Raw genomic sequence first — 25,417 nt, forward strand, 5'->3', positions numbered from 1 at the left:
AATTTCTGGAGGATGAGGCCCAGAAATCAGGATTTTAAAAAAGATTCCCAGGTGATTCTAATGTGCAGCCAAGGTTGAGAACCACTGGTATAGGGAGACTGTTATGGTAGACAGAACCTAATCAAGCTAGCGAGCCCTTTGAAAGCAGAGAATTTTCTCAGTTGATTGCAAAAGAGGAAGGCAGAGGTACTCCAGCTGGCTTGAAAGAAAATAAACATCTGTCTATGAACTGCCCACGGGGCCACGGGGACAGGAACTGCAGGCGGACTCCAGGAGCTGAGAGTGGTCCCTGGCTGTCAGCGTGGGGGAAATGGGGATCTCAGCCCTTGTGCACAAGGCAGTGGGGTTTGCCAACAACCAGTGAACTTGAAAGATGCTTGAGACCTGGTACTCGCCATCCCATCGCTGGACCTTGCATGTATAAAGTACTTTGACCACATGTGGCTTTCATCTACTGCCTGTTGCCTTTTCCTAGCTATTTGTGAGTGTTTGGAGGAGAGAGGAAATTTTGGGTGCTTTGGCTATAGTGTTTTTTAGGTGAATGTGTTGTGGGGCAAAAGTAGGTTTACAGTTATGAGTATGCGGAACACAGTTTATTCTTGTATTATCACTTATTAATTATTGTATTATTTTTAAGTAAGTATTTGTGGTGAACCCACCTTGCCCCAAATCTTCATTTATTATCTTGGTATATGTTTGTGTATTACATTTTACAATTGTAGTAGGTAAGATTGACTCAGATTCGATCAGTGTTCGTTTCTAATATCCAGACTAAGCTGAAAGAGAGGGATACTGAGGAAAGAATCTGTCTTTGCCCTTTAGAAGTTTATACACAAATTGACTTTTTGTCTGCTTGTTGGAGCAACCACAAAATTACGAAGAGTTCATACCCTTATTGACTGGATGACAGTAGTAATAAAAGCTTCTGATTGACTGAATGTTTACTGCATACTCAAGTGTTGAGCGGAGGCACACTTGTCCCCATTTCACCTAGGAAACAGCTGGGGCATACAGAGGTTAGGCCATGGGCCGAGCGAGGTCCGTCTGACTCCAAAGCATGTGCCCTAAATACTGTACTATATACTATGATGCCTACTCAAGTAATTTTCTAACCAGTCTCTGCCTCCAGTCTCCCACTTTTCCTCCTTCACAGGGCTGACTTTAACTTGGGAAAATACACCTTCTGCATCTGATGTTTCTACCGTTTTTATGTGGCCTCCAGGGTCAATGCCACACCCCTTAGCCTGGCATCACAGTCCGTCCAATCTGGCCTAGTCTTTCTTACTGCCCCGTCTGTGGCTGGAACCTTGATATTGTTGCATCTGTCCATTCACTGTGGACCTAACATGCCTTGTGCCTTTCTTGGCCTTAGCCTTCTTTTAGCCAAATCCAACATCCTGCAATGTAGACTTTCTTTGTCCTCCTGTCTCCCCGGTCAATGATCCCATCCTCTCTGCTTTTACTCTTTGGTCCTTATTGGTAGTACGGAGGTTTTTAGTTGTCTGCTCCTCCCATTTTCCCACCCTCCAGCCCCCAAAAATTGATGTTAGAAACTGGCTTATTCTTCTTTACATGACTTTGTCCTGTCACAGAGCCTTGCATACTTTTTTAAAAAATATATATTTTATTGAATTTTTACAGAGAGGAAGGGAGAGGGATAGAGAGTTAGAAACATTGATGCGAGAGAAACATCGATCGGCTGCCTCCTGCACCCTCCCTACTGGGGATATGCCCGCAACAAAGGTACATTGCCCTTGACCGGAATCGAACCTGGGACCCTTGAGTCCGCAGGCCAACGCTCTATCCACTGCGCCAAACCGGTTAGGGCAACATACTTTAAGTACGTAATAAATTTGCTTATTTCTGTCCTCTCAGCAAAATCCTAGGTAAATAATTCCAATTCTGACCTGCTATAATTTTATCATCTCCTGTATATGCAGTTTTTATCCCAGTTACTCAAAAATATCACAGACATTTTGTGAGTTACTTGGAATGTCATAATATCTCTTCTGCCTCACCTCTTTCATCTCCATTTATTCTACCACCTATTTTATTCCAGCCAAATTAACTTGATTTCAACCTCATTAGTTTTATTCTCAGCCCTGGCTGAATTTTTTTCTTCTCTTTCATTGTCCCAGATGCCTGAAACCATTCCTATCCTTTTTCTTACTCAAAACTGATGTACACCATCTCCTTTCCACTCATCCATAGTATCGTAAATAGATCAGGAAACAAATTCAAAATATCACCATAAATATCCTCCCTGCCCTAATGAGCCACAAATATGTCTACTTATGTACAACAAAGAAAGAAAACAGTGTTTTTGCATGTTCATTGTAAACTGTTAGTAAAACCAAGTTACTAGTAGATAGTTTAAATATGGTGGCTGAGTCTGCAACATTGGACATGCTCCATCGTAATGATACCACTCAGTCTGGTTTTACCTTGACATTCTCCCAAACAGCAGGTGGGCCCTTGCTGGATGTTCAGGTATTTACTGTCAGCCATAAATTAAGTTGCATTGACAGGTTTCTTTACCATAAACATCAAACATCTCTTTTGAGCGAGAACAAAGCTTTCATTCTCTAGACCTGAGGCTTAGGGGTGAACTTGTTTAAACAGCTCTCCAGGTAGAATGTCAGAAAGGCAGTTTGTAGAATAGATAGAGTGTGAAGCTGGCTTTTCAAACACCTTTCTCTCATGCAAACTCCATTCCGAGACCTTTTCCCAGATTGGAATTAAATAGCTAGCTTATCAAGTGTCTTATTGTTAAATCTGTGGGTTTTTCCCCTCCTCATACAAATAGCTTCCTTTATGAAGTCAGTTACATTTTTTCATAAGTGCTTTTACCAGTACATTTTGTGTGTTTTTTAGGTACCACCAACTACACATATGAAATTTGACTTTATTATGGCTCTTGGGAACTTGAGAGGTTTTCTTTTACAATCACCTTGTGAAAGGTGAAGGTGTAACTTGGGTCTTTTTTACCAATAACATCGGATCACTTTACTGCAAGATTTTTCTACTTCGGTTAGTTAGAGCTTTGGCTGCTGGTGCAATGTCAGTGCCCCATTATTGCCCCCCCTACACTTCCCCTTTTCAGGAAAACCTACCTCTATTTTGTGACAGTTTACTGCCAGACACCACCTTCTTTAAAAAAAATAACATTAAAAAATTTTTTGATTGATTTTACAGAGAGGAAGGGGAGGGGGAGAGGGGAGAGAGAGAGAGAGAGATAGAAACATCGATGGGTTGCCTCCCGTATGCTACCCCACACACCCAGACCAGGGATCGAATTTGCAACATGGGTATGTGTCCTGACTGGGAATTGAACCTGCCACCTTTAGTGTATGGAATGATGCTCCATTCAACTGAGCCACACCAGCCAGGCAATACCTCCATTTTAAAAAAATATATATTTTTATTGATTTCAGAGAAGAAGGGAGAGGGAGAGGGAGATAGAAACATCAATGATGAGAATCACTGATCAGCTGCCTCCTGCATGCTCCCTACTGGGGATCAAGTCCGAACCCAGGCATGTGCCCTGACCAGGAATTGAACCGTGACCTCCTGGTTCATAGGTTGACACTTAACCATTGAGTCATGCCGGCCAGGCAACATCTGAATTTTTAAATTAAGGATTTTCATAAACACATTGGCTGTTGTCTAGATCAATAATTACTGTAGCCCTAGCCAGTTTGGCCCAGTAGATAGGGCCTGTGGACTGAAGGGTCCTGGGTTGTCAAAGGGGTGGGGGGGATGTGGATTAATTTGCTTTCTGGATATTTAATATAAATGGAATCATACAATGTGCTACTTCTTTCACTTAACATAATGGTTTTTAAAAGTTTATCCATATTGTAGTATATGTCAATAACTTATTTATTTTTGTAGCTGAATAATATTCCATTGTATGAATATACCATATTTTGTTCACCCATTCATTATTTGATGGGCATTTGGGTTGTTTCTACCTTTTAATTATTGTGAATAGTGCTGTTATGAACATTTGTGTACAAATTTTTGTGTGAACACTTGTTTTTAATCTTTTGAATATACTATACCTAGGAGTAGAATTACTGGGTTATATGGTAATTCAATGTTTAACTTATCGAGGAACCATCGAACTGTTTCCACAGCAATGTTTGAGGTTTCAGTTTCTCTGGGTCTTCACCAGTGCTTGCTGTTTTCTTTTTTCATTTCCTTTTGGCCTTCCTAGTAGGTATGAAGTGATAACTTATTGTGGTTTTTATTTGCATTTGAATTTGAAATTCTTTTGTATTTGAGATCTTGTTGAACATCTTTTCGTGAGCTTGTTGACCATTTGTATATTTTATTTGAAGAAATGTCTGTTCAGGTCCTTTGCCCATTTTTTTAAAAATTGTTTTTCGTTATTGAGTTGTAAGAGTTCTTTATATATTCTATATACTAGAGTCTAGCATATACTAGAGTCTAGTAACTAGACCATTAGATATATGATTTCTTTTCACCCTCTTAATATTTGTTATCCTTTGGTTCACAGAAGTTTTTAATTTTTATGAAGGCCAGTTTATCTATTTTTGTTTTGTTGCTTGTGCTTTTGGTGTGATATCTAAGAGACCATTACCAAATACAAAATCAAAGATTTGCCCCTGTTTTCTTTTTTAAGTTGTAGAATATAAGTTTCACTCTTATATATAGATTTTTAATTCATTTTGAGTTAGTTTTTGTCAATGGTGGAAGGTAGGGGTTCTATTTTTTTTTTTTTTTTTTGCATGTGGCTATCCAGTTGTCCAGCACCATTTGTTGAAGACTAGTCTTCCCCCCTGAAGGTTCTAGACATTCCTCTCAAAAATCCGTTGATCTTAGATGTATAGATTTGTTTCTCACAAGTCTATTTCATTGATTTATATGCCTATGCTTATGCCTGGAGTAAGTTTTAAAATCAGAAAGTGTGAATCCTCCAACTTTATTTTTTAATTTTTCAAGATCACTTTGGCTGTTCAGTATCACAGAGTTGTGCAGAGTTATGGTCTTTGTTCGATCCTAAGGAAGACGTAGGGGGTTTGGATAAGGTCCTTGTAAGAATAATGAAAATGATCCTGGGTTGTGATAGGGTATTCCGATAGTTTGGCCTGTCTGATGGAAGAATGAAGGCTGAGAGGGACTTTCTGATCGACTTGTAAAAAATGAAGAGTAAGGGCAGCACAGGCTGATCTGGGCACCAGATATATTGGATACGCTCGAAGCAGGAGGGTGCCTGGTGAGGTTTGCAGTGGCAAGTTTAGTGTGCGGTGCTCCACACCAGAACTAATTTGATGAAACTTATCTCCAACAAGCACTTACCATAAGCTACAAACCATAAATACTATAGCTTTAAAACATTTTAGAACATTCACAAACCTTTATCTCCCAGGACAAACGTGCATGTTCTGCGGTATGCCTCTGACCTTTTGAGGTTTGTGCCACCCCCTATGCTCTCCTACACCTTGTCGCCTGGCGATATGGTCTCAGGCCTAATACTGGGTGAGTGGCATGAGTCTAGCCCTGAATGGTGGTTCTTAGGAACTGCCAGTGAACCACAGCCTCACCAGTGTCTTCCCAGTGTCTGCCAGTGGGTAATAGCGGGGACCGAACCAGCGTCCGGCCTGTGGTGAGGTTGTCTCGCTGGGACCTGGCTGTATTAGTGCCTCCGCAGCGTGCAGCTGGACCGAATCTGCCCGAGCTGGGACTTGTCAGCCTTCATCAGCCTGCCTCAAAACACAGCCTCTCTCCCGAATCAAATTTGCATTTATTTCCTACCACAAACCACCTTCTAACCATACTTTGGAACCATGTTCAAATCCTGCCAAAGCGGTTTTGCCTTTTTAGTTCAGGTTTGACTAGCTTGTTAATAACCAAATTCTGTGCTAGTGGGAATTTTGTTCCGACCACTTTTTAACCTGTTTGTGTGTAGAATGATTTTGTTACTCCTCTGTGATTGGTTTTCCTAATTGTGTTATTTCAACTACGTAACTGTTAGATATGTGTTGTTTATATTCGCGTGTGTAGACTGATTTAACTTGATGAGTCAATATGAAACATTATAAAGGCTGTTATCATTAATCCAGATTTATCTTTTCAAAGACATTAAAATTAGATTTGTGATTTATAGCAAATTTATAGTAAATTCAGATGTTTGTGTAATTTTATTATCACTTACTTTGTTTTAGTGAAAAATGAATATTTACAGAAGATTAGCCATAATGTCTGTCTTTAAAGTTCAGGATAAGGTATATAAAATTTAAAGCAGAACTTCCCAGTGTTGGATCAGTGAGGCAAACAATGTGGAATTTAGAAATAAACTGGATTCAGATTTCAGCTGGAGGATGTTAGAGGTCATGTAGTTCACTCTCTTCTTTCTGGTTAATCATGAGGAAAATGAGGTTCAGAGAGGTTAAATGACTTGCCCAATGCCACGCGACTCAGTTACTGGCAGAGCCGAGGCTCAAACAGCAGTTCTTGCTGTGGTCTTGCTTTAACTTGCCACTCCCTGATTAATGGATAAAGAGACAAATGTTAAGTGTGTTTGAGTTTTACATTGAGAGTTAGGATTAAAATTTATTGAGCATCTACTTGGTAAGCACTTTTTAATTTCATTTCATTCTTACCTAGTCCTGTGACAAAATTATTAACAGTTCCACTTTACAGATTAGGAAACCAGGGTGCATGAAGGTTCCCAACTTGCTCAAGGTCATGTGATTAATATTAGAGCTGGTATTTGAGCCAGGTCTTTCTGACCTGTTTCCTGCTGTGATACCCTGCGTGGCTCCAGTGATAGTAACTGAAACCTTTGCAGGGGTGTGGGCAGTAGTGATGTTTATGTTAAAAATAGATCTTTCTCAGACTTGTCACTCATTGTAAAACATATAGACGTACACAGATAGGTGCAGAGAGAATCTTTCTCAGAGTACCCACAGCACTTAAGGGATGTTTGGCTAATCTTTATACCATTTCTGTAAGATAAATGGTCTTTTTTGGTTGGGCAGCCAAGGCCCAGATAGATTCAGGGACTTGCTCAATTCCTTATCGCAAACCCACAAGGCCCTGCTCCCAGTTCCGTTCTTCGTCCAGTCTAGCATAGATTTCACCACTTTTGTTCTTTCCTGTCTTACACCAAGATTGTTTAAGTACTTCCCAAAAATAATGAGCCACGTGTGGGTGTGTTCGCTCTCCAGGATGAATCACTGTGAAAGGGGCCGTGAACCAATGAAAGGAGGATAAGTATCTGGAATCAGAGACTCCTGGCTCCCAATTGACGACGCTGAAGTGAGCTTTTTTCAAAAGGCGGCTGCGGGTCTGGCCTGTGCGTCCCACTGTGCTCAGAATAGCCCTCTTGGAGTTGTTCGCTTTCCCTTCTCGCTTCCCAAAATAGACCCAATGCTGTTCTCTTTGCTGGATGGCCTGGTGCGTGTATTGAGAGGTGTTCACTCCATGGGGAACCCCTTTTGTGCCTGAATGTCCCCCTGACACAAAGGAGTGGGTATTGGCTTCCCTGAAGTAACAGGACTGCAGCTGGAGTAAAAGATTTGGATTGAGTATTCAGAAGGGCACAGAAGTAAATTTGTTAACAAGGTGAATAAAAGGGAGCAAATAAAGGTATTTGGTAAGAAAAATGGAGAAGGTTCTTTTAGTCTTTGTGTCTAAAAGGGTTGGGATTGAAGTTTAGGAGGCATTTACTTTTAAAAATCCTTCTAGATTTGGAATGTAGCCTAAAGAGTACCTGCTTTAAACTTCCTGCCTTCAAAAATGTAACACTACCCAAACCCTTCAGCAGGTAGCAACATGTTTTGGAATTTCTCCCTGAAGAAAGGGATCTGATCAAACGCTGTGAAAAAAATAACCACAGGCCCTAGTGCTGTTTACCTGTCAGTGCTCTCTCTCCTTTGTTTCCTTGGCTGGGGATGGCAGGGATGTGTCCTTTACAGAAGCCTGAGAAAGGAGGGGTGTGACACTGAGATATTTAGAATCTGTCTTTGGATTTGAAAGCCAAGAGGTGCCTCCCATTGTATGGGAGAAAGAGACAAAGATAAACTGTTTACAGCCTAAAGGGGTGAGTTACAACAGACTGGGTTTTCATGGGACTGGTCATATATGTCTCTTCTCTAGGGGCCCTAGTTTGAATACCTTCCCACTCGGTATCCAGATAGTATCCACTTAGTGTCTAGTCTGGGACCTGGGTGGGCCCTACCACCTCCATCCCCTGTGAGTCCCAACCTAAGCATTGTAGTGGCTAAAGCCACACTCCTGCCCCTCCCAGAGGTCAGGGCTCGGTTAGGCTCATGGGAGACAGTGCTGGGCAGAACCAACTGCTGCTGTCTGTGCTATTCCTGTTAGACAGATAAATCAAGGATTTCAGACTCCAGGGCTGCTGAACTAGCTTTCAGAGGCACAAATTCACTTACAGTAATTTCCTGCCAATAGTCTACACTTATGTATACTACACACCCAGCAAAACTCACTAGGCCCAGAGATGATTGCATACACTACCTATTTGAAAAAAAAATACACACACACACACACCCCGCATATAGACATATATTACTCTTTAAAGTGATATAGTGATATTCAGGGACCTTTCAGAATGGGTTAAACACATTGAGTCCTTTTTATGCATTAGCTCATTTAATCCTTATGAGGTAGCCACTGATATTATCTTCTTTGGAGGGTACTGTTTTTGCCCTCATGAGAGAGGTACTTGCCATGGACTAAAGCAGTGGTTGGCAAACTGCGGCTCGCGAGCCACATGTGGCTCTTCCACAAAATACCACGTGCGGGCGCGCATGTACAGTGCGATTGAAACTTCGTGGCCCCATGCGCAGAAGTCGGTATTTTGTGGAAGAGCCACACTCAAGGGGCCAAAGAGCCGCAGTTTGCCGACCACTGGACTGAAGGAAGAGGATGTTGGACAGTCAGGGGAAGCTTTTTTTTAAAATCCTCACCTGAGGATATGTTTATTGATTTGAGAGAGAGAAACATCAGTGTGAGAAACATCTATCAGTTGCCTTCCGCAGCACCCTGGCCGGGGTTGAACCCACAGCCTTTTGGTGCACAGGACGACGCTCCAACCAGCTGAGCCACTCAGCCGGGATGGCAGGGGAAGCTTTTCAAAGGAAGTGATGTTTAAGCTGAATTTTAAAGGATTTGTAAGAATTCGCCAGGAAAAAGAGCATTGCAGCAAAAGAATATATGAGAGCATGCATACTGACTGCATTCAGGAGACTAGGCATCTAAATTTAAAGAAAAACGTCTTTCCCAGTCACAAAATTATTTGTATTAAGTCTAAGGCAAAGTTCAAAAGGTAGTTTCTCTGTGTCTCAGAGGCATAAAATAGAGCACTTAGAGGAAAATGGTGGGGCCTAGAAAGTCTTGTTTGTGAGCTGAATATACAGGTGAAAAGGTTGTGTCTCCATTGACAATATCATCTTTCTGACCCGATCTCTATAAAAGCTCCTTATTTTGGAACATCAAGGATGCTAAGGAATGATATTCTAAGTTTGTGAAAGGACCCGGGATAAGATCTAATCTTTGATGTCAATGTCTACTCCCAAATTTCCTGCAGCTCTGCTGTGTACGTGCACCAGCTGCCTACAGGCCAACTACACGTGTGAAACAGATGGGGCCTGCATGGTTTCCATTTTCAACCTGGATGGGGTGGAGCACCATGTGCGTACCTGCATCCCCAAAGTGGAGCTGGTCCCTGCTGGGAAGCCCTTCTATTGCCTGAGCTCCGAGGACCTGCGTAACACCCACTGCTGCTATACTGACTTCTGCAACAAGATCGACCTGAGGGTGCCCAGTGGTGAGTGGACACCCTTGTTGGACTATTGGCTCATCTTGGAGGTGGGGCACCCCTGTCATTTCATCCTTCTCTACGCTTCCCAATCCCTTTGTTTGATGATAGGTAAACTTTTTGAAGTTCCCTAAGGCAGTGGTCGGCAAACTCATTAGTCAACAGAGCCAAATATCAACAGTACAACGATTGAAATTTCTTTTGAGAGCCAAATTTTTTAAACTTAAACTATATAGGTAGGTACATTGTCATTAACTTAATTAGGGTATTCCTAAGGCTTAGGAAGAGCCACACTCAAGGGGCCAAAGAGCCGCATGTGGCTCGAGAGCCGCAGATTGCCGACCACGGCCCGAAGGTGACAAGGGATGGGATTGCTCCCACATCAGGTTTGTAGATTAGAGGACGAGGGAGACAGATTGTTGTCAAGTTGGTCCCAGAGGTGAAAGCTGCATTTTGGATGGTGGCCAAGTGTCATAGGCAGCTGTTGAGGAGCGGGAGAACCAGGCAAGGAGGGGGGTGGGAGTGGTTGGGTATGGGACTGATTCTGAAGGAGGCAACCCCAGAGCCTCAGGAAGGGAGCTTTTGGGGTGGGGTGAAGGCAATACCGGAAAGAGGGGCTACAATTAGGCAAAAAGGGCGGTGATCACGGCTGGGAAATGTTAGACCTCACCCCTCTACAGGTCTGCCATTTAGAAGGCATCACTGAGGAGATAGAGGAGCAGGAGAGAGACTGGAGCAGAGCTTAAAAGAGTTACAAGTTGAAGAGTAGATCCTGGCATCTGTCCGGGCCACTGAGATGGGAAAAGTACCGTGAAATTACAAAGTGGGTTATGGATTTGACTGATGCAAAGGGCACTAAAGAGGTTGCATTTGAGAGCAGACACACTAGCCCCATAAGACTGGAGAGGTCAAGCACACCTTGAGCATGTGGCGAGGGAACGGGCATTTCACTTAGAGGGAGGTGTTGAGGATAAATAAGGCCAGTGCATTCCCTTGTTTTGACTCTTTGTTCTTTCCCTCTTCTTTCTCACTTGACCCAGGTCACCTTAAGGAGCCTGAGCACCCTTCCATGTGGGGCCCTGTGGAGCTGGTCGGCATCATTGCCGGCCCAGTGTTCCTCCTGTTTCTCATCATCATCATTGTTTTCCTTGTCATTAACTATCACCAGCGTGTCTATCACAACCGCCAGAGGCTGGACATGGAAGATCCCTCATGTGAGATGTGCCTCTCCAAAGACAAGACGCTCCAAGATCTTGTCTACGATCTCTCCACATCAGGGTCTGGCTCAGGTACTGAGTTCTTCTGGCCTTGTGTCTGTTGTTGGCCTTCATCACTGCTTCCCAGCAGGATAGATAGAGCATTTCTGAGAAAGGCTGGGCCTTACACTTGTTTCTAGCAGCAGTGAGTCTTTTGGTGTCATACTTCCCCTTCTTGTGGAGTCTGACACGTAATAAGGTAAGGGGGGTCACAGAAAATCTTTCATTCCCTGGGATTCCAAAGGTCAAGTGCAAACCTCTCTCGTCCAGAAACTCTGCCTCTCTCCAAGTTCTGTAACCAACATCTATTAAAATTCATCTGGCTCCACCTGAGCGGTGGAGTGCTCAATTTGAGGGCCCCTTTTGAGAAACAGGAGTGTGCCGCGTTCCTGTGAGGTGGTGACAGCTAATCATTGATCCCTGAGCAACCACAAGGGGAGTTTAAGGACATTGAGTGAAGCTGAAAGCTGGGTTTGGTGAATCATTGACTTGTTCCAGTTGCCCAGAGGTTTTTCCATGCGGTTAAATAAAGGCAGCTTGGGCTTCCAGCACGGCATCAGCCCCATTTCTTGTCCTGCCTGTTGGTAACCGAGTCTTCCTTAGATGAGGGAATTGAACCAAACACTGAGCCTTGTCGTGAGACCAGGATTGGCAAAAGGGGATTGGATTGTTCGGGTCTCGGTATATAGCTCAGCTAGCTATTAGATATGAGTGTGACTGCAAAATAGTCTTTTCATGAAGATAAACAATTATTTTAGTGATGGTGGTATTCTGTTCTTGTAAAAAAATCATCCACAAAAATCATTATTGTTGCCAATGTAGCTAAAACATACAGAATCATATTTGTGAGAATTTTGTGTTTATGTATTTTTTTATATATTTTATTAATTTTTACAGAGAGGAAGGGAGAGGGATAGAGAGTTGGAAACATCAGTGAGAGAGAAACATTGATCAGCTGCCTCCTACACACTCCCCACTGGGGATGTGCCTGCAACCAAGGTACATGCCCTTGGTCAAAATCGAACCCGGGACCCTTCAGTCCGCAGGCCAACGCTCCATCCACTGAGCCAAACCGGTTAGGGCATGTTTATGTATTTTTTTTGCCATGTGACAAGACTGTTCTGTAGGGAAATTATACCATCAGTCATAGCCAGACATTTCTCCTTGAACACAAGGAATACTTTGACATCTCTTGAATTTTAGTGGTTTTGCCTTTATTAAGCTCTGCAGTAGAGTGTGCCAAAATGATGGATGTATTAAAAGCTGTATACATTTAGGAAGGGAGAAAAATAGATGGCCTGTTCTTTGATGAAGGAGGAAGGGCAGTGGTTAGACCATCCTGACTGCCTGTGACTTGATTTGCTGTCAGAGGAGGGTAGCTCGGTTTCCAGAGTCCAGCTGAGGCTCTGGAAGGTGCGTGGTGGTTAGTCAGCTGGGATGAAGTGATTAATAACCATTTCTCTCTGGATGGTTTAGTCCAGTGGTCGGCAAACTCATTAGTCAACAGAGCCAAATATCAAGAGTACGACGATTGAAATTTCTTTTGAGAGCCAAATTTTTTAAACTTAAACTATATAGGTAGGTACATTGTCATTAACTTAATTAGGGTACTCCTAAGGCTTAGGAAGAGCCGCACTCAAGGGGCCAAAGAGCCGCATGTAGCTCGCGAGCCGCAGTTTGCTGACCACTGGTTTAGTCCATTCTTAATTCAGAATATGCAGAGCTTCCAAGGTGTTGGAGTTTTAATTCTGTGGATTTAAAGTGAATAAGTCCTTGCTGCTTACGTGACTTTCAATTCACATGAACAAATATATATATATAGAACACCCTCTGGATGATACAGGATGAACAAAGATGAGAAGGAAGCTGATCCAAAGTTGGATAAAAGGGATGGAGATTGTTGGGAAAGGTCCTGCAGAGGAGGGTGCACTCAAAGGGGTCTTGAACACTGAATTTGAAGTTTAAAGAGAAATGAGAGAAGGAACATTCCAGGCCAAAGAAAATCTCTTGAGCAAAAGGACAGAAAGGCGTGAAAGGTCACCGAGTGTTGAGAGAACGACAGAGTCCGGCCTGGCGTGGCCACGCTGGGGGTGGAAGGGGCAGGCTGTCCGGGAGGAAAGGACCTTGGGTGCTGTGCTTCTTCTGGCAAGATAAGCGGCATCTACGGAAACTTCTCCTGTGGACGGAGTTCTGGCAGTGGTGTGGAGGATGAATTCGTTCATTTGCCAGCCTCCTGTTGGAGAGGGCAGGGTGAGGTAGGGCTGTGTGTGGGTTGCAGGGCAGGAGCAGGGTGAGATGGGAGGCAGAAAGACCAGTTGGAAATGTTTTAAAGAAGGGCCTGAACTAGGACTGGCACAGAGAAGATGGGGAGTAGGGGTCCAAGTTGAGAAACTTTTTGCTGGCTCTATACTGCATATAGTTAAAAGCATGAACTTTGGAGTCAGCCAGTCCTAGATTTTAATTCCTGTATTGCCACTTATTGTTTGTATGCATTTGAATGAGTTACTTAACCTTCTCCCTTTGGGCCTGTTTTCTCATCTGTAAAATGGGGATAATAAAAATACCCACCTTATAGATGTTTGTGAGGAAATGAGATAATTTATGTAAAGCCCTTAGCATAATGCCTAAAGCATACAGTAAGTGGTCATTTACATCCACAAGAGTTAGGGATTAATAACATTTTTTTATTTGGTCAGGGAGAGGAAGTGAGAGAGTTAAGAGTTAGTCATGATGGTAGGGGTGGATTGGTAAGATAGGGAGACATTGAATGAGTCAAATGAGGCAATAAATGAGTTCTAGAAAGACAATAAAATTAATCTTAGAATAAGCCTGGGTAGTCTCCCATTCTGCATCTGGAGCTCCACCTGTGAGCAGAACTTTGATCTCTAGATCCTTATATGCCCTGACCACAATTTGGGTTTCATGGGACACGCAGCACTGCCCTCTAGTGGCGAATGAGCAGAAAGCCAGAAGGTGCTCCCAGTGCTCAAGTCCTCACTTTCATTTTTCTGCCCTCTTTCCTCTTCATCAGCATAAGGCAGATGTGGATGGATTGGCCCACAGGTGGCTGGTTACAGAGTTGATAAATCTGGTCAGATGTTTATATTAAAATCTGTCATCCACGCTAACGGAGAGGATAAATTGCTTAGGTCAGGAACAGCTAATCCTTTGCATTTCCCTTTCTGTATTCACTCTCAGGCGCTGCCTGGCTTAGTCTTCGGGTGGACTACCTGGACATGGTACAGGGGCAGCCACAGCTCTGCATGGCCAGTGCAGCACGGGGCGCGGTGATCAGGCTTTTCCAGTGTGGCAGTGAGAGCGGGAGTTACAAAGTTTAGCAAAATTACAGTGTCCGCTTTCTTTCCATCCTTTGGTCCATAGGGTTACCACTGTTTGTCCAGCGCACAGTGGCCCGAACCATCGTTTTACAGGAGATTATTGGCAAGGGCCGGTTTGGAGAAGTGTGGCGCGGCCGCTGGAGGGGTGGAGATGTGGCTGTGAAAATTTTCTCTTCTCGTGAAGAACGGTCTTGGTTCCGGGAAGCAGAGATATACCAGACAGTCATGCTGCGCCACGAAAACATCCTCGGATTTATTGCTGCTGACAATAAAGGTAAAGGGCTGGGTGTGGAGACAGCGTGTCCTGAAGCCAACCATGGTCTCAGACGGAGGGGTGACTGGGGCAACACAGCTTTGTTTGCCTTCATAGTTATTGCCCATAGAGAATCTAAATAAGGTAATGATTTTCAAACTTTTCTTCTACAAAAAGCTTATGTGGAAACCCAGGTTACTTAGCAAGTAAATAAGCAGTTATTAAGCATGTGAACAGGATAAAGCTCTTGCCCCTCCTGCTCACTTCCCTTCCAAGATACTCTCAACCCCCTCCCCCAGGGTAGTCCCTGAGGGGCCCCACTGGAGGGAAGAACTGTGGCCTCAGCTCCGGCCAGGAAAGGATGGCCCCGAAAAGCACGTCGCCCACGTTCGGTGGCAGGCACCCCAGCAGCAGACACGGTTTTGCAGTGGAGCAGGTGCAGCAAAGCAGTGACCTGCCTGCCGCCAAAGTGCCACCTCGTGGCTCTCAGACTCAGCGTTGGGTCCGCTTATACCCGAGGTCCCTTGTTTCCTCCTCCTCCTCGCTCCTGTTCTTGCTTTTGTTTTTGAGTCTTTCTTGTGCGGCCAGGCACGTTGTCATTTTGGAGGGCCTCATTCACTACAAAGGGATAAAGTCATGGTGAATTGTAGGATGTGATCAGGTAACATGCTGTTCTAGTGAGCACAGTCGGGGGTGAGATGCGGGTCAGGGAGGGCACACCTGAGCTTGACTGAGGCGAAGGTAGCAGGAGCTGGTCAGAAAGCAAAACCAGCGGAAGGTTCACTCTAGACAGGTGAGCAGAGGTGAAGTGTGTTTGGGAACCTGCAGTAACTTGGGTGGCTGTGTTACAGCAGAAGACGGCGGTGAGTCACGGAGGCCAGATTGTGAGGCCTTTTTGAGAGGAGTGTATTTTTTTTATGAAATAATGGGTGGTAACTGAAATTTCATTCATTAGTTCAGTAACATCCTCTATTGACAACTATAGGCAGGACCTCTGCCCCTAGAACAAGACAGTCCCTGCCCTCACAGGCCCCAGGAAGAGGGGACAGCAGACACACGGGGAGGTAGTCCACTTGGAGTCAAAGACCATGAGGTGATGGGCTTTGCCGTTTTGGAATCTCCTGGCAGTTGTGACCCAGTTTGCTCCCAGGGCACAGCGATTTTTAGAAGTTAGTGTCTACAAAGCCTACGGAAGATGCTAAGTATTTATGTTTCCTTCCTGAAACAGCAGCAGGCTGCGCATTCCTCACATTGCTGTGGGGGTTGGTAGTGATCTCGGCCTCCCCCAGCTGAAACGTCTTGGTCTCATACACAAGGGAAGAAGCAGGAGAGAATTTTTTACTCCTGAACAAAACAACATCACCTTGGAATAAAACTTAAATCTTACATCTGTTTTAAAGGATCAAAAGAGGTCTTCCCTTTTGACGTATTGGCAGGGTCCTCAAGACTTGGGGGCTGGTTAGAGTGTAAGAGGGGTGTGTTGAGTGGACCCCTGTTCAGAGAAGCCAAGACTAGTGCTGTTCAGAAGCCACTCCCTTGATTGATCTGGCAGCTGTGTGAGTCGGTCTGGCTGTCGAGCCCACATTGGGACCAGGGGAGGGGAAAGTGGGACTCCTCTGACTTGCCTTTTTAACACGATATGTAGTACAGTGTCGTGTCCTGGAACCAGCACCGGCCTGGAATTTAGAAGATCTCAATCCAATTTCCAATTTTCCTATTGACTGCAGCATAACCCAATTAGATTGACAGCTTTTGGTTTTACTTTTTCTCCCTCTCTTCCTCCCCCTCCTCCTTCCCACTGCACACACACCCACACCCACAGTGTATAAGAGTGTATGCTGTCCACCTTCCATCGCTCTTCTGAGGGCGAGACGACCTCTCTGGAATCCTTGGATGTGTGCTCGTCATGCCCTGAAAAGTGTTTTTTTGGTCTGGGATGCAATAATGCACAAAGGAGCTCTTTCCTGCTCAGAGCTCATAACCTGGAAAGAGCAGTGGATTTAGGAAAGAAATGCTACAAATGAGACAGGTGCTGGGCTGGGCTGTGCTCAAAGCGTCTTAGAGAATGGGGGTGGGGGAAGGTAGAGGAGGATATAGGGGGGGATAAATGGTGATTTAAGGAGACTTGAGCACAATACAATATACAGATGATGTATTATAGAATTGTACACCTGAAACCCATGTTACCACGATAAATTCCATTGTCGAAAAGGGGTCTTGCTGCAGAGAGGGCCTGCGAAGCCCCGCCGTGGCGGTGGGCGCAGCCAGTCGGGTTGCTAACGCAGAGAAGCGGGTCGCCTCAGGATGGGAAGCAGTGTTACTCTCTGAGCACACGCTGCCTCTTCTGGAGGCCTCTCACTTCAGAGTTGGGGTTACAGTGGGATGCTGTCCAGACCCTACAGCCACCTACAAGAAATAAGGGAGCGGGTCTAAGAAAGAAATGCTGTTCTGTCCTCCCTGGAGCCTGAAACACCTGCAGGTGAAACGGGCGCAGAGGAGGCCTCCGGAGGCATGGAGGCGAGAGGTGGGAGTTCAGGAGCAGCTGGAGTCCATGGGGTGCACATCTTCCTTTCCTGCTTTAACCGCTGTGGTTGTGCCTTTTCTGAAACTCTTCTGTGGTTCTCTGCAGATAATGGCACCTGGACACAGCTGTGGCTCGTCTCAGACTACCATGAGCATGGCTCCCTGTTCGATTATCTTAACCGGTACACAGTGACGATCGAGGGGATGATCAAGCTGGCCTTGTCTGCTGCCAGTGGGCTGGCACACCTGCACATGGAGATCGTGGGCACCCAAGGTGAGTGGACCCAGCCGAGGGGCGGTGATGCTGGGTTGCCTTTAAAAGCTTGTACCATCCTGATTTGGTTCCCAGACACCTTCTTACTGAGAACGTTGGAGCTGGGCCTCAGGAACTGTCGTCTAATCTGAAGGAGGGAGGTTTGGACTTGACTTGAGTGAGAACAGGAGGGTCTCCGGGGTTGTCCCACCTGCCTCCAGCACCCCCGCAGGGGCTCGTGGGAAAGTGCGGGGACTGGAGCTGGTGTTCACTGAGCAGTCATCTCAGAAGTCCACAGTGCACAGGAGCTAAGACGATGCAGGGGGCTCTTGTGACAGGAGCGTCGGTTTAGTAATTTCACACGTTCACTGGGGGCAGCTGGCTGAAAGACTGCTTGGTGGATTATGCCCTGGGCTTCCTTAGTCTAGGAAGGTTTTTCTGGAGGCAGAAGGCCTTGACCAGCCCTGACTGTACTGTCAGCTCTTTAGGAAATCCTGGATCTTGTCACAGTGGCAGGGTGTGTTCCCTGATGCCTGGTTGACCAGGGCAACAGCACTTGCTGCCATGACAGAAAACCAGCCATTAAGCCCTAACCGGTTTGGCTCAGTGGATAGAGCATCGGCCGGTGGACTGAAGGGTCCCGGGTTCGATTCCTGTCAAGGGCATGTACCTTGGTTGCGGGCACATCCCCAGTAGGAGGTGTGCAGGAGGCAGCTGATCGATGTTTCTCTCTCATCGATGTTTCTAACTCTCTATCCCTCTCCCTTCCTCTCTGTAAAAAATCAATAAAATATATTAAAAAAAGAAAAAAAAAGAAAACCAGCCATTAAAAGTTTGGTCCTGTTTCTAGCCTCTGTCGGGTATCAGCAGTCTTTATTAACCCCTAGAGTGCTGGGAGCGCCTTCGCGCTCCTCCTGCAGTGTCACTATTAGATGCTAGTAGTTCACTTTTTATTGATAGATGGCTTTGCTGTAAAATCAGCAAAAATGCCTTGGCAATTTTAGCATAGTTCCTAGGATATTGGTTGGCACTCAAAGGGTTAATTGTTGGTGATTTTGTTTGATTCTAACACCTAGCCAACACAGCAGTTTTTCTTTGAATTCCTCAGCACTTCAGTACTGGAGCGTAATAGTTCAGGGAAGGGAAGGCGAGTAGTAGTAGTCATGGTAATATCATCTAATACACATGCCCTTCACTCATCACTTACCTACATTAATGCATTTACTCCTCACAACATTTCTGTGAAGTCAGTACTGGTGTTAGTCTGTATAGTTGGGTTAAGTCGCTTTTCCAGGGTTACTGGGCTAGTGGGAGGCAAAGCCAGGACTCAAACTCACGGGACTTCCTAACATTCAGTCTGGCTGTAGACTCTTGCTTGTAACATTTTTACGATCTTTCTTTAAAGGTCCCTGTTTTTTTTCTCTGCCAGGGAAGCCTGGAATTGCTCATCGAGACTTAAAGTCGAAGAACATCCTAGTGAAGAAAAACGGCATGTGCGCCATAGCAGACCTGGGCCTGGCCGTCCGTCATGATGCAGTCACAGACACCATTGACATTGCCCCAAATCAGAGGGTGGGAACCAAACGGTAGGAAGGCCCTCTGCCTGTCCTGAGTGGTCCATGTGTGCCTTCCTCATTGTGCAGGAGGAAGTAAGAGAAGGTCTGCTTATCAGTTGAATCTCAGTGAATTTCACTAAGTTGTTTTGCTGCTTTTCCCTCCCCTTTGACCTGAATGAATGAATGACCCAGGGCCCAAATTGTGAGGCCTGAGGTGATCCCCTAATTTGCCTTACTGTGTGTGTGTCAAGTAGTATCAATTAGCTGAGAGGGACTTTGATGACTATCTAGAATAATTTTCACATTATCTGCAACCAGGTAAGATAAAGAAGTACAGAATGAAATTTAAGCTCAACCCGTCACTGTGGCTACATCTAATAAAGTCCAAGATCCCAGTAGTAACTAGATATTACATATTGTTAGTGCCCTGTGACCCACAGTACAAATACCTCTGCCAAGAAATCAAAACATGCTAAAAAGAAATCTTGATGTTAAAAAGTAGAGGTACAAATAAGAGTAGCCTATGCTACTTCCTAAAGCTATGCTGAAGAATTTAGATTCGAATCCAAAATATGGGAGTTTGCAATAAAAACATTGATCAGTTCCTCGTCCCCAAGGGACTTTTTTGGGGTGATACTCACCCACATTCTGAGGGTCTCCAGGTCAGTACCTTGATTTAAGGAGAGAAGCCATCTTTTCCTCTGCATGATCATGTTTCCTTTGCTGTTGCAGATACATGGCCCCTGAAGTGCTTGATGAAACCATTAACATGAAGCACTTTGACTCCTTTAAATGTGCTGATATCTATGCCCTCGGGCTTGTATATTGGGAGATTGCTCGAAGATGCAATTCTGGAGGTACTTTTCTCTTCTGCCTTTTCTTGCTCCTGCCTCCCCGTCTAGGATGCTGATCACCTGAGGATGCTGGTGTTCTACTGCCTCCTTTCTTTTTACAACCTGCCGGATGCCTAGTGACAGACTCCATCAATCACAGCGTTCTCATCAAATATGAGGGAACCTTGGAGGTAGCTGTGCGAAGGGTGTGTTTACTCTCTGGACCAGCTTCTAAAGTAGTGCTTTACATTGTGGTAAACATTCTGGAGGCCTATTTGGCTTTTTAAAAATTTTAAACAGATTGTTCTTATTGGGCCTGGAGGTTGCGAAAGTCCTGGGCAGGAATAGAATGGAGCTACTGCAGGGGTCTCCTTGATACAGGAGGCATTGTATGCTAACACACTGGCTCTCAAGCTGCGCTCCTGGGGAACATGGGTTTCATTGACAAATTAATAGTAGTAATTTCTCAATTTGTAGGATAAAGCTTACCAGTGTGTAGAATTTTCTCAAAATGAGTTTTTCTCTTGTACTTTTTCTTAAATCTTTGGAATTTGCAACTACTCACTTATGTCAGAATCCAGTAAAAGGTAGTGTCAGGTTTAGCTGAGAACATTTTTATCATCAGCTTAGTACATCAGTATTTTACAGTGACTTTCAAGTATGCTGCCCTCAAGTTCAAGAACCACTAGAGCCCTGCCCTCAGCCATTTATCTCTAATGTAAGAAATTCCAGTCAGGGGAAATGAAATGAAATGAAATGAATTAAAAAGAACTGGTGAGTCTTCCAGCTAGACCCCTTTCTATGTTACTATCTTTTTCTGTCTATAATATTTTTGGTAAGATCCAAATTATGGAGAAGGCACCCAGGTACTCATAGAATTGTACATCTAAAATGTTGATCCTTATATACAGAAAACAGATTAAGAAAATCTGGTCACACAGATCTTAACCTGAGTAACTTAATTTGTTCTTCCTCATACCATCCAGAAATTGGGGCTACGTGTATAATAATACTAATAATGCTAACATTTATCCCTTTTTATGTATAAATTAGTTTAATCTTTACTATAAACCTGTAAAGTGGGTACTAATATTGTTCACCATTTTGCAGATGAAAAAACGAATCATAGAGAGATTAGCTAATTTGTCCAAGATCATATGGCTGATAAACTAGGATTCAATCTGTGGTAAATTGAGGTCAGAGCTCAAGCTCTTAACTACCCCTGAGATAACTACCAAGTCAACTCTATTGCTTTTTGGTTTTTTTTATTTCAGAGAGGAAGGGAAAGGGAGAGAGAGAGAGAACCATCAATGATGAGAATCATTGATCAGCTGCCTCCTGCACACTCCACACGGGACTGAGCTTGCAACTAGGGCATGTGCCCTTACTGGGAATTGAACTTCCCCCTAATTGTCTCTATGGTTACCAAGGTGGACCTCCTGATTCATAGCTCGATGCTCAACCACTGAGCAACACTGGTCTGGCCAGACTCTATTTAAAAGTCTCTCCTATTAGCTCCGGATAGCAGAATTTTTCCTGGAAAAGGGCATGAGAAAGTTACATTGGATTTTTTAAAAATATATTTTTATTGATTTCAGAGAGGAAGGAAGGGGGATAGAGACAATGATGAGAGAGAATCATTGATCAGCTGCCTCCAGCATGTCCCTCCTCTCCCCACTGGGGATCGATCGAGCCTGGGATCCTTCAGTTCGCAGGCTAACATTTTATCCACTAAGCCAGACCAGTTAGGGCACATTGAATTTTTTAAATTAATTTTTTATTATGGAAAATATTTCAGTGTGTAGCTCTGACTTCCAAAAATAATACTCTTGTCACGCTTTTTTAAATGAACATTAATTCTTAATATCATTTAACATCAGTCAGTGTTGAGATTTCCCCAATTTTCTCCTGAACAGTTTGTTCAAAATTAGGGTTAATGTTCATTTGTTGCAGTTGATTGATGCATTGCTAAGTCTCTTATAATCTACTAGAGGCCCGGTGCATGAAATTCGTGCACTGGAAGGGCGGGGGGGCGGGGGGGGAGTCCCTCAGCCTGGCCTGTGCCCTCTCACATTCTGGGAGCCCTCGGGGGATGTCCAACAGATGGACATCCTTAGTGCTGCCATGGAGGCGGGAGAGGCTCCCACCAGTGCGGCTGCGCTCGCCAGCTGTGAACTCGCTCAGGGCTTTTGGCTGGGTGGCGCTCCCCCTGTGGGAGCGCACTGACCACCAGGGGGCAGCTCCTGTGTTGAATGTCTGCCCCCTGGTGGTCAGTGTGTGTCATAGCGACTGGTCGTTCCGCCATTTGGTTGATTTGCATATTAGCCTTTTATTATATAGGATAGGTTTCACATCCCATTTCCCACCCCCCATGGTTTTTTAAATTGGAGAATCCAGTCTTTTGTCCTGTAAATTTTCCTGTTTGTCTCTTCATAGAGTTCATGTGTTCCTGTGAATTTTCTGTGATAGTTACATTCAATGACTACAATCAGATTTTTTCCCCAAAAAAGTTCTTCTGTTACAAGGCACATAGTGCTGGTAACTCTATTTCTGTGATATTAACAGCCATCAGTGATCACTGTCCAAATCCAAATTCATTAGAGGTTGAAAAATGCCAATATTCTGATTCTATCAGCCTTCATGTATTAGCTAGATTTCTTCTTGGAAGAGAAACTTCCCCTAATTGTCTCTATGGTTACCAAGGTGGATAGTTTGAACAGGAACGGCAGGAAAAATACTTGATTTCCATTTATCAAAATAACAAGTGTTACCTATCATCTTACAAAGATGACCGTGATTTTGAGGGTTTTGCTGTTTAGTATAATTATGAACTGGAAGACTTTATTTTTGAACTGGTGGATTTTAAATATTTGTTTCCATTAAAGTTATTAATCTTACTATTGCATAAATGTTCTCATCTTTGACTGGTTGGGAGCTTTTCAAGTTGGTGCCTGTCGACTTGACCTCAGTAGTCTTTGATAGTTTTCTTGCCTTTTGGTATGAAAAAGATGTTTCTGGCTAATCATCTGTACCTCTTGTCCCATCCCTAGATCCACCGAGCTCTCCAAGGAGCTCATTCCCTCCTAGTGGGACGTGGTGTGTGCGGGCCACAGTGTGCTTGTTCTCATTGGAGTTTGACTCATCTCTTCCTTCTGTTGGTAACTCAGGTGGACATTTTCTTTTCTTCCAGGAGTCCATGAAGAATATCAGCTGCCATATTATGACTTAGTGCCCTCTGACCCTTCCATTGAGGAAATGCGCAAGGTCGTATGTGACCAGAAGCTGCGTCCCAACATCCCCAACTGGTGGCAGAGTTATGAGGTAGGAAGTTCCCCTACCTCCTGCTGCTTTTCCGTCTGCATGGTTTTTCTACCTTACCTGACAGGGGGTCCAACCCCTGAGTGTGTCTGTTACGATAATACCACTGTGCTATGATTTTATATACTAAGCCCTGAGAGGCCACAGTCCCTTGTCCTGGGCACTGTAGGGTCCCCTTTGGAATCCACAGCCTAGTAGAAGCAGTTGGCCCTGGGGACACAGATAAGATAGGTGGTCAACAGGAGACAGAAACAAAAGCCTAGTGGGAGCTCTTAGACCTGTCTAACTGGAAAGATGACTTAGTGAGTACATGTCTGTGAGGGAGGTGGCCTTTCTAACAACTCAGAAGAGCGGAGGAGGATGCGGAGAATTTGAATTTGGGGAAGATGGCAGATGAAGTGAAGAGGGAACAACGTGGCTGACTGGTGTCGCTCAATAGTTGAACATCAACCTGTGAACCAGGAAGTCAGGGTTCGATTCCGGGTCAAGGCACATGCCCGGGTTACAGGCTCGATCCCCAGTGTGGGACGTGCAGGAGGCAGCTGATCAATGATTCTCTCTCATCATTGATGTTTCTATCTCTCTCTCCCTCTTCCTTCCTCTCTGAAATCAATAAAAATATATAGTTTTTAAAAAACAGAACATTTTGTGTAAAGAATTGAAGTGACAAATTTATTATACAGAGTCCTAATGAACATGGAGTTCTGGGGTCTTAGAGTCTTCAGGGGGAGCAGGTTTTGCCTAGCTAAGTGCACTTGGGCCTCTTTTTCCCTCATAGCTCTGCTTTTTTTTTTTTTCCCAGAGAGGAAGGGAGAGGGAGAGAGAAACATCGATGATGAGAGAGAGCATCATCGATTGGCTGCCTTCTGCACAACCTCACTGGGGATCTAGCCTGTAACCCAGGCATGAGCCCTGACCCAGAATGGAGCGGTGACCTGGTTCATAGGTGGCTGCTCAACTACTGGCAGGCAGCTCTGCCTTTTAGGAATATAACCACTAGAGGGCGCTTCCGCATTGACCAAAAAATTACTTCGTTCACATTTTAGGTGATGTCCTCTCATTGCATAACAGCAGCATTTTCCAAATGTGCCTTGGAACCCCCAGTTGGGTTTACTTCAGAGGATGAATGTGAGGCTGGAAGAGCTGCTTTTACTGCCCTGCCCCACCCTCTGTTCAGTCACCACTGTTTGTATTGTTGGGACTCTACTCAGGAAAGTAGGGGAAAAATATTTTTCCTCTGAAAATTCCACTGTTAAACGGAATTTTGAAGAATAGTGGCCTTGAGCAGCAATCGAGGAACTTTATAGCCCTCGATAACCAGGAGCGGTCCTTAGGCAACCTTCCGTGTCACCTTTTGGCCTGACTATAGTGGTCGCCTGTGTCATCTTGGCAATGACAGTGTAGCTTTCGGCCTCTGACAAGATTGTTTTCAGGGTCTAGTTTCCACTGGGGCCTTACTAATTGTTCTTTTAAAAAGTAGCATATGGCCCTAACTGGTTTGGCTCGGTGGATAGAGCATCAACCTGTGGACTGAAGAGTCCGGGGTTCAGTTTTGGTGAAGGGCATGTACCTTGGCTGCAAGCTCGATCCCCAGTCCCCAGCCCTGGTCAGAGCATGTGGAGGAAGCAACCAGTTGATGTGTCTTTCTCACATCCATGCTTCTCTGTCTCTGTCTTTCCCACTCCCTTCCACTACCTCTAAAAACAAACAAACAAACAAAAAACAACCAATGGAAAAAAACACCCACAACAACCTGTGGTTGTTTGTTAATCCGTGAGGATTAACAAACAATAAAAAGTGGCAGATGAGCCCTGGCCAGGTAGCTCAGTTGGTTAGAGCATTGTCCTGAAATGCCCAAATTGTGGGTTTGATTTCCGGTCAGAGCACATACAAAAAAGTAACCAGCCCGTCCGGCGTGGCTCAGTGGGTGAGCTTCGACCTATTAACCAGGAGTCGCAGTTCAATTCCCAGTCGGGTATATGCCTGAGTTGTGGACTCAATCCCCAGGGTGGGGCAGCCAGTCAGTGATTCTCTCTCATCATTGATGTTTCCATCTCTCTCTCCCTCTCCCTTCCTCTCTGAAATCAATAAAAATTATTAAAAAAATAAAAAGTTAAAAAAGCAACCAGTGAATGCATAAATAAGCGGAACAACAAATCTCTCTCTCCCTTCTTTCCTCTCTCTAAAACCAATAAAAAAATTTTTAAAGTAAAAATAGAAGAACAACAATCATGAAAATGGATTCTCAAACCTGATAGAAATGATTGTCAGACCAC

The 25,417-nt window shown here is 44.4% G+C and overlaps 1 protein-coding gene across 7 annotated transcripts in view; it reads left to right on the forward strand.

The window, feature by feature from the left end:
- The window catches only part of ACVR1B (activin A receptor type 1B), a 38,279-nt gene that overhangs the window by 6,444 nt on the left and 6,418 nt on the right, over window positions 1–25,417 (forward strand). For 4 of the 7 annotated variants that reach the window (XR_001349582.2, XR_002830951.1, XM_023759667.1 and 1 more), the window contains exons 2-8: window positions 9,581–9,820; window positions 10,852–11,100; window positions 14,449–14,679; window positions 17,288–17,455; window positions 18,864–19,020; window positions 19,723–19,847; window positions 23,014–23,144. Coding sequence is in view for 4 of the 7 variants with exons in the window: in XM_023759667.1 (XP_023615435.1) it covers window positions 9,581–9,820; window positions 10,852–11,100; window positions 14,449–14,679; window positions 17,288–17,455; window positions 18,864–19,020; window positions 19,723–19,847; window positions 23,014–23,144 (1,301 nt within the window). In the remaining 3 variants the exon portion in view is untranslated. Of the gene's footprint in view, window positions 1–7,196; window positions 7,594–9,580; window positions 9,821–10,851; window positions 11,101–14,448; window positions 14,680–17,287; window positions 17,456–18,863; window positions 19,021–19,722; window positions 20,030–23,013; window positions 23,146–24,187; window positions 24,683–25,417 lie in introns of those variants that run through there. The other 3 variants (XM_023759668.1, XM_023759665.1, XR_002830952.1) reach the window with 3 other exon arrangements.

Source organism: Myotis lucifugus, unplaced genomic scaffold, assembly GCF_000147115.1.
Source record: "Myotis lucifugus unplaced genomic scaffold, Myoluc2.0 scaffold_160, whole genome shotgun sequence".
NCBI lineage: Eukaryota > Metazoa > Chordata > Mammalia > Chiroptera > Vespertilionidae > Myotis > Myotis lucifugus.